Source organism: Rhopalosiphum maidis, chromosome 1, assembly GCF_003676215.2.
Source record: "Rhopalosiphum maidis isolate BTI-1 chromosome 1, ASM367621v3, whole genome shotgun sequence".
Classification (NCBI taxonomy): Eukaryota; Metazoa; Arthropoda; class Insecta; order Hemiptera; family Aphididae; genus Rhopalosiphum; species Rhopalosiphum maidis.
Window position 1 is genome coordinate 5355922 of NC_040877.1, and position 16688 is coordinate 5372609.

The 16688-nt window shown below is 25.0% G+C and overlaps 1 protein-coding gene across 1 annotated transcript; it reads left to right on the forward strand.

Moving 5' to 3' along the window:
• Positions 1-1261: 1261 nt before the first annotated feature.
• Positions 1262-8852, forward strand: LOC113548062 (phytoene desaturase-like). Its single transcript, XM_026948720.1, has 3 exons — positions 1262-1278; positions 7115-7716; positions 7789-8852. The coding sequence occupies exons 2-3, from the start codon at positions 7127-7129 to the stop codon at positions 8786-8788; spliced, it is 1590 nt and encodes a 529-aa protein (XP_026804521.1). The 5' UTR covers positions 1262-1278; positions 7115-7126; the 3' UTR covers positions 8789-8852.
• Positions 8853-16688: the final 7836 nt, after the last annotated feature.

The window sequence follows — 16688 nt, forward strand, 5'->3', positions numbered from 1 at the left end:
AAAAAAATATCTATTTGATATTGATTGAGGAGGAAGTAGTTGTGTAGTACATAATATTTTGCTTTATGATCACTGTATTTATACAAGCAACAAATACGTTAAAGGCTTTCGTGAAACCTCGCCACGATTAGTTATGCTTTTTAATAAGACACAATATTATTTCTTCTGGTATTTTATTATTTAGGGCGTAACTCTTTTCGCCCAAAAATAATCTTCCTCTTTTTGTCAACGGTTTCACGTTCGACATTTTGAAAAACATCATCTCAAAGTAAGTTTAAGGGATATTTTGCATAATCCAAAGAACACCACGAGTAAATAATTATTATATAATTAAAGTGAAAGACATACTAAAATTAACACCTAAAACTTGATCATATTATTTGTTATTTCATAATATATCAATAACACTACTTTTATCACAGTTTAAGATATACAAGATAAGATTTATAAATCATATCCACGGTTGTAGATAATTAACCATCTATACTCACATATAGTTATACACTTATACTGAACAATGGTAATGTTAAAGTCCATTTTGTTCGTAATTAATTTTAAAAGAAAAAAAACCATCGTCGAGTACCTACATATTATGAATGTCGTTCATTGAAAAAGAGCAGTAGAGCTTACAAAGCTCAATCCCACTATCCCCAAAGAATCCAAAAATGTCTTACTTTGAAAAAAAGTCACAACTGAAAACATTATGTTGGTAGGTATACCGTAAATGTATACTGCATGTATATTACTATACTGAGTGTACATTGATATATATATATACATTTAGGTGTCAGGTCTATCTTCACTTGACCACTATGTAAATATAGTATTTTAAAATTAATGATAGTACTATTACAACACTCTTTTTTTAACCACCATCAGTGCGATAAGACCGTTTAAATATAAAAAAAATGTGATGGAATTTTTATCGGCACGCGTTTGAAAATCAAAGTTTAATTTTAATAATTATAATGAGTCATGCTTTGTCGGTGAATAATTTATCCTTTTAAAATTCTAGATTCTGATTACATCGCAAAGTGGCCCTTATTTATTGACTTGGATACGTCTAGATTAAACTAATACCTGAGTGCGTGGTGCGTCTCAAGAAAAAGAGATAGGTTACGTCTTAACGTAGCTCGAACTCGTCCCAGTTAATTACCTCGGGAGCACCGAGAAGAAATAAACTGGATTACACAACAAAAATATTAACTAGTACCTAATTATCATTTATTAATTTATTTTATTATTTTGGCTTGGATCTTTTACACATTTTAAGTTTGGGTGAGTGTACTAATTTGTATAATATTATTTTTATCTATTATAGTATTAATTTACACGATAGTTATTATCGAAATTAAAAATAAATCCTCCCCACCATTGCTACATAATAATTATGATTACTATGATCAGTTGTTGTCGTGAAAAATTTGTATAAAATTCTTAGATTTATAATATTTGAACTAATTTATTTTGTACTATTAAATTAATAGTCGATCGTTGATTCCTAGTTCCTACTCTTGAAAGTTTTGTCTGCAGATTGAGGAAGCACTCGAGTTATTGAATTACGTAATTTTTCGACTACGGAAGCACTTAAACTATAAAAAAGATAAAAATTAAAAACAGAACGCATTAGGTAACCTACTACCAGGAATGACTTACTTTTTTGTATTTTATAGTAAATTAAAAACTTAAATTTTTGTTCGTACATTAATAATATTCAGTAATATATCTGGACAAAAGAAAAAACTTTAATTTACAATTTTAAAAAATGTTCTGGTAGGAAAGTGAACCTAGTCGGTACTTTTGAGATTCATATTTAAAATTCCCAGTACTTCTCAAAATAATTAGAAAAGAAAATTAGGAAATAACGGAAAACTGTAAGTTTTAACAAAAGAGATTTTCTTATTTTGTAATTAATTCAAAAACAAACAGCCGTAAATATTTGAAATGTCTACTAAATATTTATACCAGCATTTTTCATACATGATATAATATCAAAAATATTATGAACTTATTTAATCTACTTATAGACATTTTAAATTATTGATTTTTACATAAAAATTTTGATAAAATTAATTTGGAAGAAACTCGAAAAATTTAAAAAATTAACAAGCTGTTATAATAATGGTTACCGGTTATTTTTCCGATTCAAAATTCCCGAATGAACTTTTTCCCGAACAGTATTTTATCCGAAAACCCGAAACCTTTTTTCCGAATCGAAATTACCGAATGACCTTATACCCAAATCGATATTAAAAGCGATAAATTATAATACATATAAAACATAAAAATTAGTCAATAAAATTAATAATAGCATAATAAATGCTGTAGTGTTATCATTAAATATTTTAAAATCGACAAATTATAAAACATATCTAGCCACTATAGAAAAGCTCCTAGTTATAATAAAAATTTTAAAAATTTTTATTTCAGGAACAATATCAGTCGGGAAAAAGTCGTTCGGGAATTTTGATTCGGGAAAAACAGTGGGTACCAATAATAATATTAAAATACATTTCTATGGTAGTAATTTAAATATATTACAATACGAGTATATACTTAATAATAGTTAGGTTAACGGATTGTCTTCGTTCAAAATCTTCTTACTGCCGTAAGATACATAGGCATAATTTTTATTTATAAATAATTTATAAATCAAAATCAGACAAAATTCTCTAAAATCACGAATATTTGCTATAATTTTGTAGTTAAAAAATTATAAAATGTTCAATTTTTATAGCTAAGGATTTAATAAAAGATTTCTCTTTAGTATTTTATACTGTAACTAAACAATCTAAAAATATATAAAAACAATAAATAAAGTTTTTTTTCATAGAAATTAGTATATATTTAAACGAAGTATATAATAATTATATTTATTTTATTGTAATTTAAAAATATTATTCAAAGGTACTTTAAATTTTTTAAATTTATTATTATATTTTATAGACATGATGATATTTTTAAATGCAAAAAGTTTTTTTTTCACTAAAACAATTAATTGGATTAGTTTGTTATCACTTATCAATAAAGACTGAATTTATATGCATTTTAAATTGTAAAATATGCATGCAGGCATGCACTTAAAAAAGTGAAAATACGCAAGAAAAAAATGTATAACATACAAAATAAAATTTTTATTAAATTTTAATTTCATAGTAATAATTATTATATTTATTAACATTATTTAAATTTTCATAAGCAAAAAGTATAAGATGTATAATATAGCAAATATGCAATACAAAAATACAATTTGTTAAATTGTAATCTAATTTGAATTATTAGGTAATACATTGTAAAAAATATTGTATTAAAATTAAATAGTATTCATTGGTGATATGAAAAAGAAGTAAGTACGATTTAATGTAGTATGTTAATTTGAAAAACAATAACTTATCAAAGTATGTTCCATGTTTATTTTTATGTATTATTTAAAATTTTGAAAACCTCACCAGAAATATTATATGGCTCAATTAATTTTCTAGTTGATGCCAATTTAAAATTTTGAATTTTGGGTATTTTAACGGTTTAAAAATTAATTGATAAATTACAAAATATTTTTTAGCAAAAAAATGCACTCAAACTACACTTAACTTGACTACAACGTAATTCTTACTAACAAAAGTTGTCTCGCATAAATGTATAGCAGTGGTTTTAATAATGTACCTAATATCTATGTATGTTGTTTCGGGTATTTTATCAACAAAAGTAAAATGAAATAGATAAAGCCACGTATCTACTATAAAACTCGTACAACCAACTTCTATGGAAGTTTAGTAATTTATTTATATCGTCCGAACATTCTTTGAGACGTAAAATATTTGATATTATTTATACCTATATAATCTAGGTTATTTTTTCAACACCTTGTTGGATCGTTAGATGTATATTTGAACAGCTTTTTGTTGAAATATGCAAAAATATGCAGTATACAATTTTGATATTTCATCAATCAATTAATGGGCACTCGTTTACTTCATGCATATGATGTTGAAAATAGCAACATGCATTTTATGCAAAATCTGATCTTTATTTATCAATCATAAACCTAAAAAACAAAAAAATCAGTCTCTGCTTGTCTGTACCATCTACAATATCAACAGAAACAACAAAATACCTTTAGAACCAATAACACACATCTCCATTACTCTTACATCAGACAGAAAGATTCTTCATAGTTTTAATAATCCTTACAGCACTTTAAAACTATATTATAATGAAAACACAGTTTTTATGAATAAATATTTCATATTAACTTAAGATTTTCTGTAATTATATAATTAAATTAAAAATAACAATTCAAATTATTTTTTTGTATAATTTAAAAGATATTGATCATAAAGATTAGAAATATGAATATTCTTCGCCACAACGTATATTATTATATACTACATATACACTATGGGTACATCCTAATAAATAAATAAAAGTTAAATAAATATAAGATTATTTATCATATGGTTTGTTTTTAACAAAAATTAATTATGATTATCAATAGCAATATAAATAAAAAAACTTATAATACAATTTTCCTGACAACGATTTTTTTATCACACGAAGTATTAATAACATTTTTAAACATTAAATACAATTTCTTAAATCAGAACAAAAAAAATATTTCTTATTAATTACACTTCTTATTATTACTATTTTATCTATGTTTTTATAAAATTATAAAATGTTATATCGAAAAGTGTTACAAACATTGGCGTGCACTCGACGGATGGCGGGTGTGTTTGGGAACTTTCTAACATTTTGTACCTAAATTTCAAGTTCCAAAATAAAAGAGCCGTAATTTATATTATGTTGTTAAATACAAATTAATTATTACTAACATATTGTATTTTGAAAATAAAATAAATAACTCGCAACATTTTTTTTAATTTACGAGTAAAAATATATTTTGGTATTAAAACGTTTGAAACGGGTAAAACGTATGACTTTAGTCAAAAAATCATGAACAAAAATAAAATTTATTGTGAATTTGGGACTAGTTAGTAATTAGTAGTTACAGTTACTGTTTCCAACTTTTATTAATTTTATATGATATTAATTTTTTACTTAATTCCTTGTAATGGCTATCATCCATCGGTCTACACTATATGGACCTAAATTTTAATTCATTTTCAAAATTAACATATATATTATCATAAACATGTAATTATTATGAAAATTATTCCATATTCACGAAAACTGTACCAACATTATTATATTTTAATAATTGTACCACTAATTAATAATTTTTAATTGAATCATATTGTAAAATATGCATGCAATGAAAGATACAATTGTAAACTTTAAATTATTACAAACGTCTATTGTCTATATCATAAATTGAGTACTAGCCGAGTTATCAGCATTTAATCAGTTAGAGTTACGTATAAAAGCTGTTTATTATCTGTTTTTTCGTCGGCTTTTTACGATATTTTAATTTTTAAATGAATTATGAGAATTTTTAAATATAAACATTTTACATAGTCACTTAAAAATTAAAATACCATAAAAATCCGACGAGAGAACACAGATAATGTTCTCACCTTAAAGTTTTATAATATAGATCATTTCACTCTAATATTAAATTTAAGCTAATCGTACAAAATTGATCCTACTGAACGAAAATTGACCATATTATACGTTTGTAAAACGAAGGCAACATGCACGAGGATGTAACGTCCTCTTAAAAAAAAAAATTCAAAATTCAAAAGGTTGTAGTTGAAAAAATAAATGGAATCTGTTGATAGATATCATATATATTATACTTAAAATAAATAAAATACTATTAAAATTGATACCTAGGAAAATTATCGTTTGATATTCGTAAATTTCACGTATAATCGTTTTTATAGACGGATCAATTAATAGTTTATCATTATCATAAATGTTATCTCGAACCCAACTTGAATGCGCCCATTAAAATACCAATTAAATTCTAATTAAGTTTATTATCCGTATGTGAGATTTTTATCTGATAATATCTTATTGCTTAAAAAAAATAAATAGTCTAGTAAATCAAAAATAAATAAATAAATAAATTTATAAATAGTATTATAAAAAGAAAAAAATAATTAAAAGTACCTAACTATTAAATAAGTAAATAAGTTTATAATATGTTGATTTAGATTCAATTATTAATGTAAAAGACATACCTATATATCATTATAATTATAAATTTGTCATTCTTGTATATAAATATTATAATAACAAAATTATAGTAATGTACAACCGTATTTAATAATTTATTAAACATCTTAAATTAAGAGCAGCTGCAAGTTAAGAAAAAGAACCAAAAATATTATGACCTACTAGAAATTGAAGTCTGTGTACATATATGACTACAAGCAGTATGCTATATTATTTAATAAATAAAATAGAATAATGAGGATTATGTAAAAACCAATTAATAATAATAATAATGAATAAGACTAAATTATACATACTAGTAAGTAAATAAAAGTTAACACTTAATAAACCTCAGTCTAAATATATAAATAACTTTTTAGGTCTTTTTATGCATTAATAAAGTACCTACCGACGAGTATATTCTTCGGTCTTTGTCCCATTTATAAACTATTTAAACAAATAGATATTACTAGTTGACATCAGATTATTAAAAATATCTAATTTCAATAATTCCATTTACGAATTTATTACTTTTAAATTGAACAAAAACATTATTGAATTAAACAAAATATACAACTAATATAAACTAAATTCAAACTAAAATATATATTACTATAGCATATACTTTATACTTAAATGTAATTATAAATAAGTTTTTACGGGTGGTCAACAACAAGCAGGGAGTTGATAGTTCCTAGTTATTAGTTACTATAATACGTCTGTATAGGTATCCTTTAAATAAACGTCTACAACATTATTATAAAATCAATATGTAAGTGAATTTAAAAACCTATAATGCATACTAACGAAGCCAAACTATGTAATTACAAGTCAGCAACTAAACATACTGTCAGTCAGAAACTACAATATAAAATTTCTACCTCTATTAACCACAAATATAAAATATATATTTTTTAATTTGTATAATTATTTTTTTTTAAATATTTTTATATTATATTCCTAAATAGTATTAATATTGATGTTTATTATGTTATAGATAATTGACAAAATGGTGGTAAAAATTATCATCATCGGAGCTGGGGTTGGTGGTACAGCAGCAGCTGCTAGACTTAGCAAAAAAGGATTTCAAGTAGAAATTTATGAAAAGAACGCATATAATGGTGGAAGATGTTCACTCATTTATCAAAATGGACATCGGTTCGATCAAGGACCATCATTATATTTGATGCCCAAGATATTTGAAGAAACATTTGAAGATTTGGGAGAGGATATTAAAAATCATATAGAGTTACTAAAGTGTCCTTCTAATTACAGCGTATATTTTCACGACGGCGAAACATTCGAACTCACCACAGATATATCGAAATTATCTCGTTCTTTGGAAAAATATGAAGGTGATGGTGAATCGACATTAATTAATTTTTTGAGTTATTTAAAGGAAACTCATGTACACTATCAAAGGAGCGTCAAAGTTGCACTCAAGACCGATTTCCAACATTGGTATGATTTTTTTAATCCGAAACATATACCGGACGTAATACAACTGCATTTATTGGACACTGTTTACAACAGAGTTTGTAAATATTTCAAAAGCGACTACATGAGAAAGGCGTTTTCATTCCAGACAATGTACTTGGGGTAAATAAAAAAATATTGATTAATTGTACTTCTTAAAGAAAAAAAAATTAAGAAAGTGTTTATGTTTTTTAGAATGTCACCGTATGATGGTTTGGCACCCTATACTTTATTGCAGTACACTGAAATAGCAGAAGAAATTTGGTATCCGAAAGGAGGTTTTAACAAAGTTTTACAGAGTCTGGAAAACATTGCTGTAGAACATGGGGCCAAGTTCAATTATAACACCGACGTACAAGAAATAATAGTCGACGACAACGGAGTGGCGAAAGGAATTAAATTGGTAAACGGCGATGTAGTAAATAGTGACATTGTAATTTGTAATGCAGATCTCATATATGCGTACAACAAACTGTTGCCAAAAACGTCATACGCTGAAAAACTCGGCAAAAAAGAACTTACCTCTTCTTCGATATCGTTTTATTGGTCCATGAAAACTATTGTGTCTGAATTGAAAGTACACAACATATTTTTGGCCGAAAAATATAAACAAAGTTTTGATCAAATATTCAAGGATCATACGCTGCCCGACGAACCATCGTTTTACGTTAACGTACCTAGTCGTATCGATCCGACAGCAGCACCAGAAGGAAAAGACACGGTCGTAGTTTTAGTACCAGTGGGACATATATCGAATGTACCAAATATTGATTTTGATCAACTTGTGAAGAGAGCTAGGGAACAAATAATCGAAACAATAGAAAAAAGATTAAAAATATCCAACTTCAGAAATTTGATCGAACACGAGATAATAAATGATCCGAGAACGTGGCAAAACGAATTTAATTTATGGAAAGGGTCTATACTGGGATTGTCTCATTCATTATTTCAGGTTTTATGGTTCAGACCCAGTTTGAAATGTAAAATATTTGAAAACTTGTACTTTGTCGGTGCTTCGGTACAGCCTGGCACTGGTGTACCAATAGTTTTATGTGGTGCAAAAATGCTAGAAAAACAACTTTGTGATAGATTTTTAGAGGGTAAAGTTGAAGTAAACATGATATGGTCAAAGTGTGTTTCATTTTTAATCGGTCTCGTAGCACTTCTGATTTTTTGGTTTTTTTTCAAATTTTAATAATGAACAATGTATGCACTATGTATTATGTGTATATACATTTTAAACGTTTATCACTTTATTATTGTAATACTTTTGTTATAATTTTTTTAAATCTTTAACTTCATAGCCAATGTTTTCAAATAATTCAAAATGAACAAAATTTTTTTTTTTTAAGTACACTATTTTTATGTATTTTTAAAATATACTATAAGTTTAAATGTCTTAATGTGAGTATAGTTAGAATACAATAATGTATTATATGTATTTTACACGTATAAACGTATTCCAAATTTTACTTATCATCATACATTAAATTTTAAGGTGTTGGTTAGTTTGAAATTGATGTATTTTTTATTTGAACGTATTTTCATTTTTATACTTTTCTAAAACGTAGAATTTAATATTTTAGTAAATTTATTCATGTCATTTCAGTTTTAGCTTAAGTTACTATATTATATTAGTACAGATACATGCAAAAATGATTTTTAATCAAAATAACCAATGGTCTTATGTTTAATAATTATATACACATGATTTTTATAAAGTGTGCACAAACATTCACGTAAATGATTTATTGTTTTCGTATTTTGCTAATTTACAAAAATAAATGAGTTCATAATACTTGATTATTACAATCCTATAATTTTATCATACCCACTAATTTTAACATATTATGTACTCGTATATCGCCGCATACATAAATTAAAGTATATATTATATTATTTGGACTCTAGTGAGATTTACGAATCTTACATATTATTATTTATTACGTATGTGGCCATTTTTTAAAAACAATTATTATTTAGTCAATGAAAATGTAAAATATTAACACCTCCTATCTAGATTACAATCAATAACACTTCAAACGTTGTGAACTTATAACGAAAACCTAACCTGCAACACAAAGATTATTACCATATTATATTGTGTGTTATTAAAACATGTTATTATATTTTTGTTATTCATAATTTATGATCAAATATTCTATAAAAGCTGTATACATAATATAAATTATTAATTCTATTAGTTATGAAGTTTTAAAATGTATAATCAACTGTTTAATGAAAAGTTAAATCACCTGTTTGCTATTAATGTTAATTTTATGCTAAAGAACACAGCACATCATATAATAGTAATAACGTGTACTTATAGAATGTATGGTAGACATAATATTTTATAGGAACAATAATGTACATTTTATTTAATGTATTAAGCAAGTAGTTGTGTGCAAATTTCCTCACCACCTTAGCTCATTAGACGACATAATTAGATGCCGTTTAAAAACATGGGGTATTACACATGGCGCGTTTTTTTTTATTGTGGTATCCCCGTTAAGGCCTAATCCACACGTACAAATAGAGTATCAATCTTATCCACAGTTTCACCACCAAGACAATTCATGAATAGTTCAAAAGATTTTGTTTTTATGTGTATCTATATTGCATTGTGTATGTAGTTTTAAAATAGATTAACGCGGTTTATTATAATATAATAATGATACAAATTAACCGCGATCTGATTGCATATAATGCATTTCAACTATAACAGTTTGAACTTTGAACTTTGATTGAACTGTGTGATAGATTTTTAGAGGGTAAAGTTGAAGTAAACATGATATGGTCAAAGTTTGTTCATTTTTAATCGGTCTCGTAGCACTTCTGATTTTTTGGTTTTTTTTCAAATTTTAATAATGAACAATGTATGCACTATGTATTATGTGTATATACATTTTAAACGTTTATCACTTTATTATTGTAATATTTTTGTTATAATTTTTGAAGTTAAACTTCTTTACGCAGGGTAGTGAGGAAAAAAAAAGCGAACGGGCGGCCGTACGAACGCAAACATGGACATGTCGTTGTGCGTAGCCGCGGATTATCGTAGCTGTATTTTGTAAACATGGGTTGTGTCATTAAACGACAGTATTTTTGGTTGGGTTATTAAACAAAGAATACTCAACAATAATGTTAATGAGATAAATATTTAGATAAAAACGGAATGATCGTCCGAGATGATTTCATACGGTCGTCGGGGCGGCGGTGCGAAGCGTATCAGTACGTCATATACATAATATCACATAATAATAATAATATTACGTATTATAATTTCTTTTCTTTCTTTATTATCCTCATTACCCCATTCTATCCATGCCTTACTTTCTTTTTCACTCACTCAGTGAGTACCGTTCAAAAGAAGTTTAACTTCCCGCGCGCGTACTGGTAACACACACACGAGTTTTTTTAAATCTTTAACTTCATAGCCAATGTTTTCAAATAATTCAAAATGAACAAAATTTTTTTTTTTAAGTACACTATTTTTATGTATTTTTAAAATATACTATAAGTTTAAATTTCTAAATGTGAGTATAGTTAGAATACAATAATGTATTATATGTATTTTACACGTATAAACGTATTCCAAATTTTACTTATCATCATACATTAAATTTTAAGGTGTTGATTAGTTTGAAGTTGATGTATTTTTTATTTGAACGTATTTTCATTTTTATACTTTTCTAAAACGTAGATTTTAATAATGAGCAATGTATACATTATGTATTATGTATTTATGTGTATACATTTTAAACGTTTATTAATTACTTTATTCTTGTAATACTTTTATTATAATTTTTAAAAACTTTAACTTCATAGTATATGGAATGTTATAGTTTTTTAAAATGAATAATATTGTATTTTTTTTTAAGTATAGGTATTATTATTATATATGTTTAATATATACATTGTATATACACTATAAGATTAAATATTCAATGTAAGAATAGTTATTATCTAAACTATATTATAATCATCCATACAACCCTAAGATTTTGGATAGTTTAAGACTAAAGAAGTTTTCATTTGAGCATATATTCATTTAGTATAATACATTTGTTGCTGTTAAGATTAAATTGACTTAAATTAATTAAGAACATTATTAATTCCTACATTTTAGAAAGGGGTAAAAATAAGTATTAAGTACTATTTTAAATTAACTTAAATTATATAAAAAATGTATAATACCCAAATATAAATTATTTTTATCTACTATACTTATAAATATTTCAATTTAAGTTAAAACTCATTTGATTAATTAATACTTTAAATTTAAGCTATAATACACTTAAAACTAAGCTTATTTTAAATCAGACAGATATTAAAAAATGAAAATGATCACTGACTTAAATTAAACCATATTAACACCATATTAAGCTAATAATTATTACTGCTGCATACTTTTACTCCTTATTATTCACAAGTTTTATCGGTAGATAAATCAACCCTCGTCCCCAAATGAAGATCAACAAACATAATATTATACATAGTTAAAAATTTTAAATTGTTACAACGTTGTCCGTTACACACACATAAAAATAAATAAAACAATACGTATATACCTATATATTACTTAAGTTAATAGACGCTATTTGTGATTTTGTTTTTACATATTCACGATTTTTTTTAAATTAAAATATATAAGACCTTAAATAACTATAGGTCCTAACATAACCTAACCTAAATTATAGGTAATTGAATATGAGAGGGTTATGTTAGGTTAAGTATAGGTTAGGATCACTATTATTTAGTTTTAATCGTTAGGGTCCACCAAATTGTATCTCTGATTAAATTAATTATGTTTAAAACTATGTATTTATTATTATTAATTTGGTTAAAAAAACTCACTTTAGTACTAGAACCATTATTTCACATTTGTATAGATTTATTTATTATTTTTATAATCATTATATTTCAAAAACTGTTAACGTTATTGAAAATATTTTTTTTTTTGAAATAATTATTATAGTTATAAAAGCACAAAAATATGATATTTATTGCTATTTTTTATCGTTAAAAATTTATGACTTAATGATATTTAAAAATTGATTAACGGAGTAGATTAGAGCCGTAGAAGTATATGTAATGCTAAATGTTGGTTCATAACCCTGCAGCGTATCTGAATTTTAAATAAGTATCTATAATTACTCATAAATTAAGTACTCGTACGAAATTTGTGTTTGTTTTTTGTTTATAAAAATACTCCAAATAATATTATGCTTTGGAATATAAAATTAAACGTGTATTACGTTTAAGTTGTACAAAAATGTAAAAAACTTAAATAATCATAAAAATAAAAATAATAAAAAAATAATTGTTTTTTTATTACTTATAAGTTTTAATTACCAACCTATAAAAAAAAAAAATATTCAAAATAATTATTAATAATTGTTGAAATAATGAATAGTTCATGATAAAAATATCACCTGATATATACTTATGCATAATTAATAATATTACCTATATTTACATAACATTTACTTTATTTACATCTAAGTATACGAATAAAACAAAATTATTTATTTTGTAATAAAGTGCCTACTATGATACATTAAACCTAACCATAAAATCAAACACCATAAATATACAGAGTGATTATTTTAATAATAAATACTCATTTTCATTTCAGTATACAAAAATCGAATTTCAAATAAGTAGTTATAAGCAAGTTTATATGAACGAAGTAAATAAGTAATACAGGCATAGGTACACAAAATTAGTGGTTTTCCACTACCTACTTAATTTTTCTAAACTTTATTTATAAACATTTATTATAATAATTTATTATTAAATAACTATTACTCGTTCGATCGATTTTTTAAACAAATCTCAGAAAAATATTCTGCTTTATGAAATTAAAAATGTAGGTACGCTACCATTACAAAAATTATGAAATACTAATGATAAAAATAGTAAGACATAAAATTGCTTTCAAAAACTTTAATATTTTTCAAGTAAATGTATTTATTTAGCAAAAATATAATTTTGTGTACCTACCATTCTTGTTGAACGTCTATCTACTGCAACCATATATGTGTAGATATCATTTAATCGTATCAATTTAATTTTAAACTACAACATGCAATAAATGTTTATGAATGTCTATAAAAAATAAATTATCAAGGGTTATATCATATTATTAAGTACGCAATTATTGTAGATAAGCACCTCTACATCAAAGTTTTCTATTTCTTTAATTCACGCTTAATAATAATCATAAACTCACAATAATTAAGCTTGGTACCAGAGATTTGTACGATAATTTCAAATTTATCCATATCAACATTCAGTAATTATTATGATCATCTTTATATTAATTTAAATATGTTTAAATCAATTTAAAATTGATTTATAAAAATTATACACAAGTAGATTATAATTTATAAAGCTAAGCCCACAGGTCACAAAGTGTAATTAATAATCATAATACACGCTGATTACTTAAAAATATATTGATAAAAATTATTATTTTTTAATTTAATTATTATGAAAAACTATAATATGCATATACATACCCATATTAATGTATTAGTATTACCTACGTAGGTACTTACTAATAGTAGGTACATTAATATTGAACAACTGCGCCAAATATATAGATTAAAATAGGTAATCTATATCTAAATAAAGAAAATTAACATTAATGTTATTCTATAGTTAAGTCACAGTAGTTTTAAAAAAAGAACGTAAGATACTAATGAGGAAAAAATTGAATTTATTGTAGAGACGATTCCAGGTCTCCAGAAATTTGGTTAGGGGGCCTTAGTTTTAACTTTCCTTATTATTCTTGCCATTTCCGTAATTTATAAATTATATAACTTATTGTATGTGTCTATGATAGCTAATAGTATTTTTTTTTAACAATATATAACATTTTATAAATACAGGCTTGGGGCGTGGCCCCTAGGAACCCCCAGGAGCTTAAGATAGAAACTATTTTCTATAAAATTATAAATATATTAATTAATATGTTTATATTAAGTTACAACTACCTACTACTTACGTTTTACAAATTAAGTAAGTACTTACTAAATATATTTTAGAGATTAGGTACCTATTTCCTGTGTAAAATTTGGAATAATTTAGAGGGCTGTATCCGAATTGGTTCCCATACCTGAAAATTGACATCCGAGAATTGGTTCCCGACAAATACTTTCGAAGATGCAAAATTAATAATTTTTAAGTATAATTTGAATATAATATAATATACCTAATAGGTATCATAATATAATTTTCTTGTATGCTATAACTAACCAATTGCACACTTATGTCCAAATAATGACTTGCTATTTTGCTTATGCATGATAATTTCATTATTTTGTTATGCATTGCTTTTTCAACTTAGGTTAAAAACTTGGTTGCGGTCGACTATGGGACAAGATCTTTTAGTTGGATTGGCTTTACTAAATATTCATAGAGATAGACACAGGGACATTCAAATAGATGAGATCATTGATATATTTGCAGCCACGAAAAAAAATAGACTATATTATATTCAAATTCAAATTCTTGAGCAATAAATAAGGTGATTTTTATTGTGTTGAATTTATTTTGGATTATAACTCAACAAATTTGAACCTGTGTCTAAAACCCTAACCAAATAAAAAAAAATAAACTATTATATTCAAATTTTTTTATATTTTAATAGCTGGGAGATTTTTGTATTTTGCCCACACCCTCCTATCCCCATGAAAAATTAGGTATCTCAAATACGTCACTGTGTCGCACATAAGTGACTTACTGAGTGACCGAGTATCCGAGTCCATACTTTTACGAAATGTTAAGAATTTTTATTGAAAGTCAAAAAGTATAAGACCATAAAGAATAAAAATAAAGTGTTAAATTGAAAAATTTAATTTTTTTATACCGTAATTGTCTCCGTTAGTAGTTCTAAATGTTCTATTACTTCTGAATTTCTGATTCACGCTTTGTTGTTGGTATGAAGTTCTTTAGGCAATTGCGGTGACATATCTTACTACAATCTGGGTATTTATAATTTTTTTTGAATATTTTTATTTTCATGCAATACAAACATTTTCTTATACGAAAAAAGTTAATTTTCTTCACAAAATTATGGTTTATTTACATTTTTTTAAAGACTATACGCACAAATTCTATGTAGGTTCAATCAATGAATAATATTAGAAAACTTTCTTATAATATAATATTCACTGAATGCTTGTGCTAATAGTTTCACACAATTAACAAATAGGTAACGCAATTAATTATTCTTAAATCAGCCTAATAAAATTTTATTTTTCAAAAAGATTGTTTTATTAAATAGATATTCCGAACTACTATAATTGTTTTAATTATTTTCCTTAACTTTATAAATGCATGGATGTAATATAATTTACTGATGTAGTCAGTGCAGCAACGCTGGAGATGCTAGGTGTGCAAAAATCCCCCGGACCCCAAATTAATTTATAATAATAGGCCAGTGGCCGAACTATTTGGAACTTTTTTCTAATTATAATGGTTACAATTTATTATATAACTCATCAGAATGAAAATTTTTTAGATTATAGTAGGAGCATTATTATTGATTATTGAATAATGTTAATATCGCTAATAATTACAATTCTGTGTATTTATAAATTAAATTATTTATTTATAATCTAAAAATAGAACGATTTGTATAAAATTAACGTAGGTCTAATAGTTTACCGTACCGCATTATCCGCTACACACGTTTCATATAAGTATTAAAAAAAGGTAATTTTTTAAGCATGCTAACTCCATTTTTAGGCTTAAAATATTTTCTCACTCAGACAGTCAGGCCTCACATGCAACAGATAAATACCTACTTTTACCTAAAATTATTATGATTTAAGTAGTCTTTATATTTTATTGTTATTTGATTTTATATTCAACTTTAATAAAAATAAAAATGTAAATTTTCAATAATGTTTAAATTGTTTGAGATAATATGAAGACAAATCGATGTCATACCCTCAAATAAATTTTTTTCTTTTGTTTTTGTAGATGATTTCACTCTAAGATTAGGTAGGTACCCAAAAGCAAAAAAAAAAAAAATGATTCTGCATAAATGCGTTTTGTCTATGTTATACATGGGCCAGAGAGAG

Excerpts from the sequence above, each read along its gene's own strand:
- LOC113548062 (XM_026948720.1), top strand. The coding sequence starts at position 7,127 with ATGGTGGTAAAAATTATCATCATCGGAGCTGGGGTTGGTGGTACAGCA. Across the intron at positions 7,717-7,788 it reads TTCCAGACAATGTACTTGGG|AATGTCACCGTATGATGGTT; the intron begins GTAAATAAAAAA and ends TATGTTTTTTAG.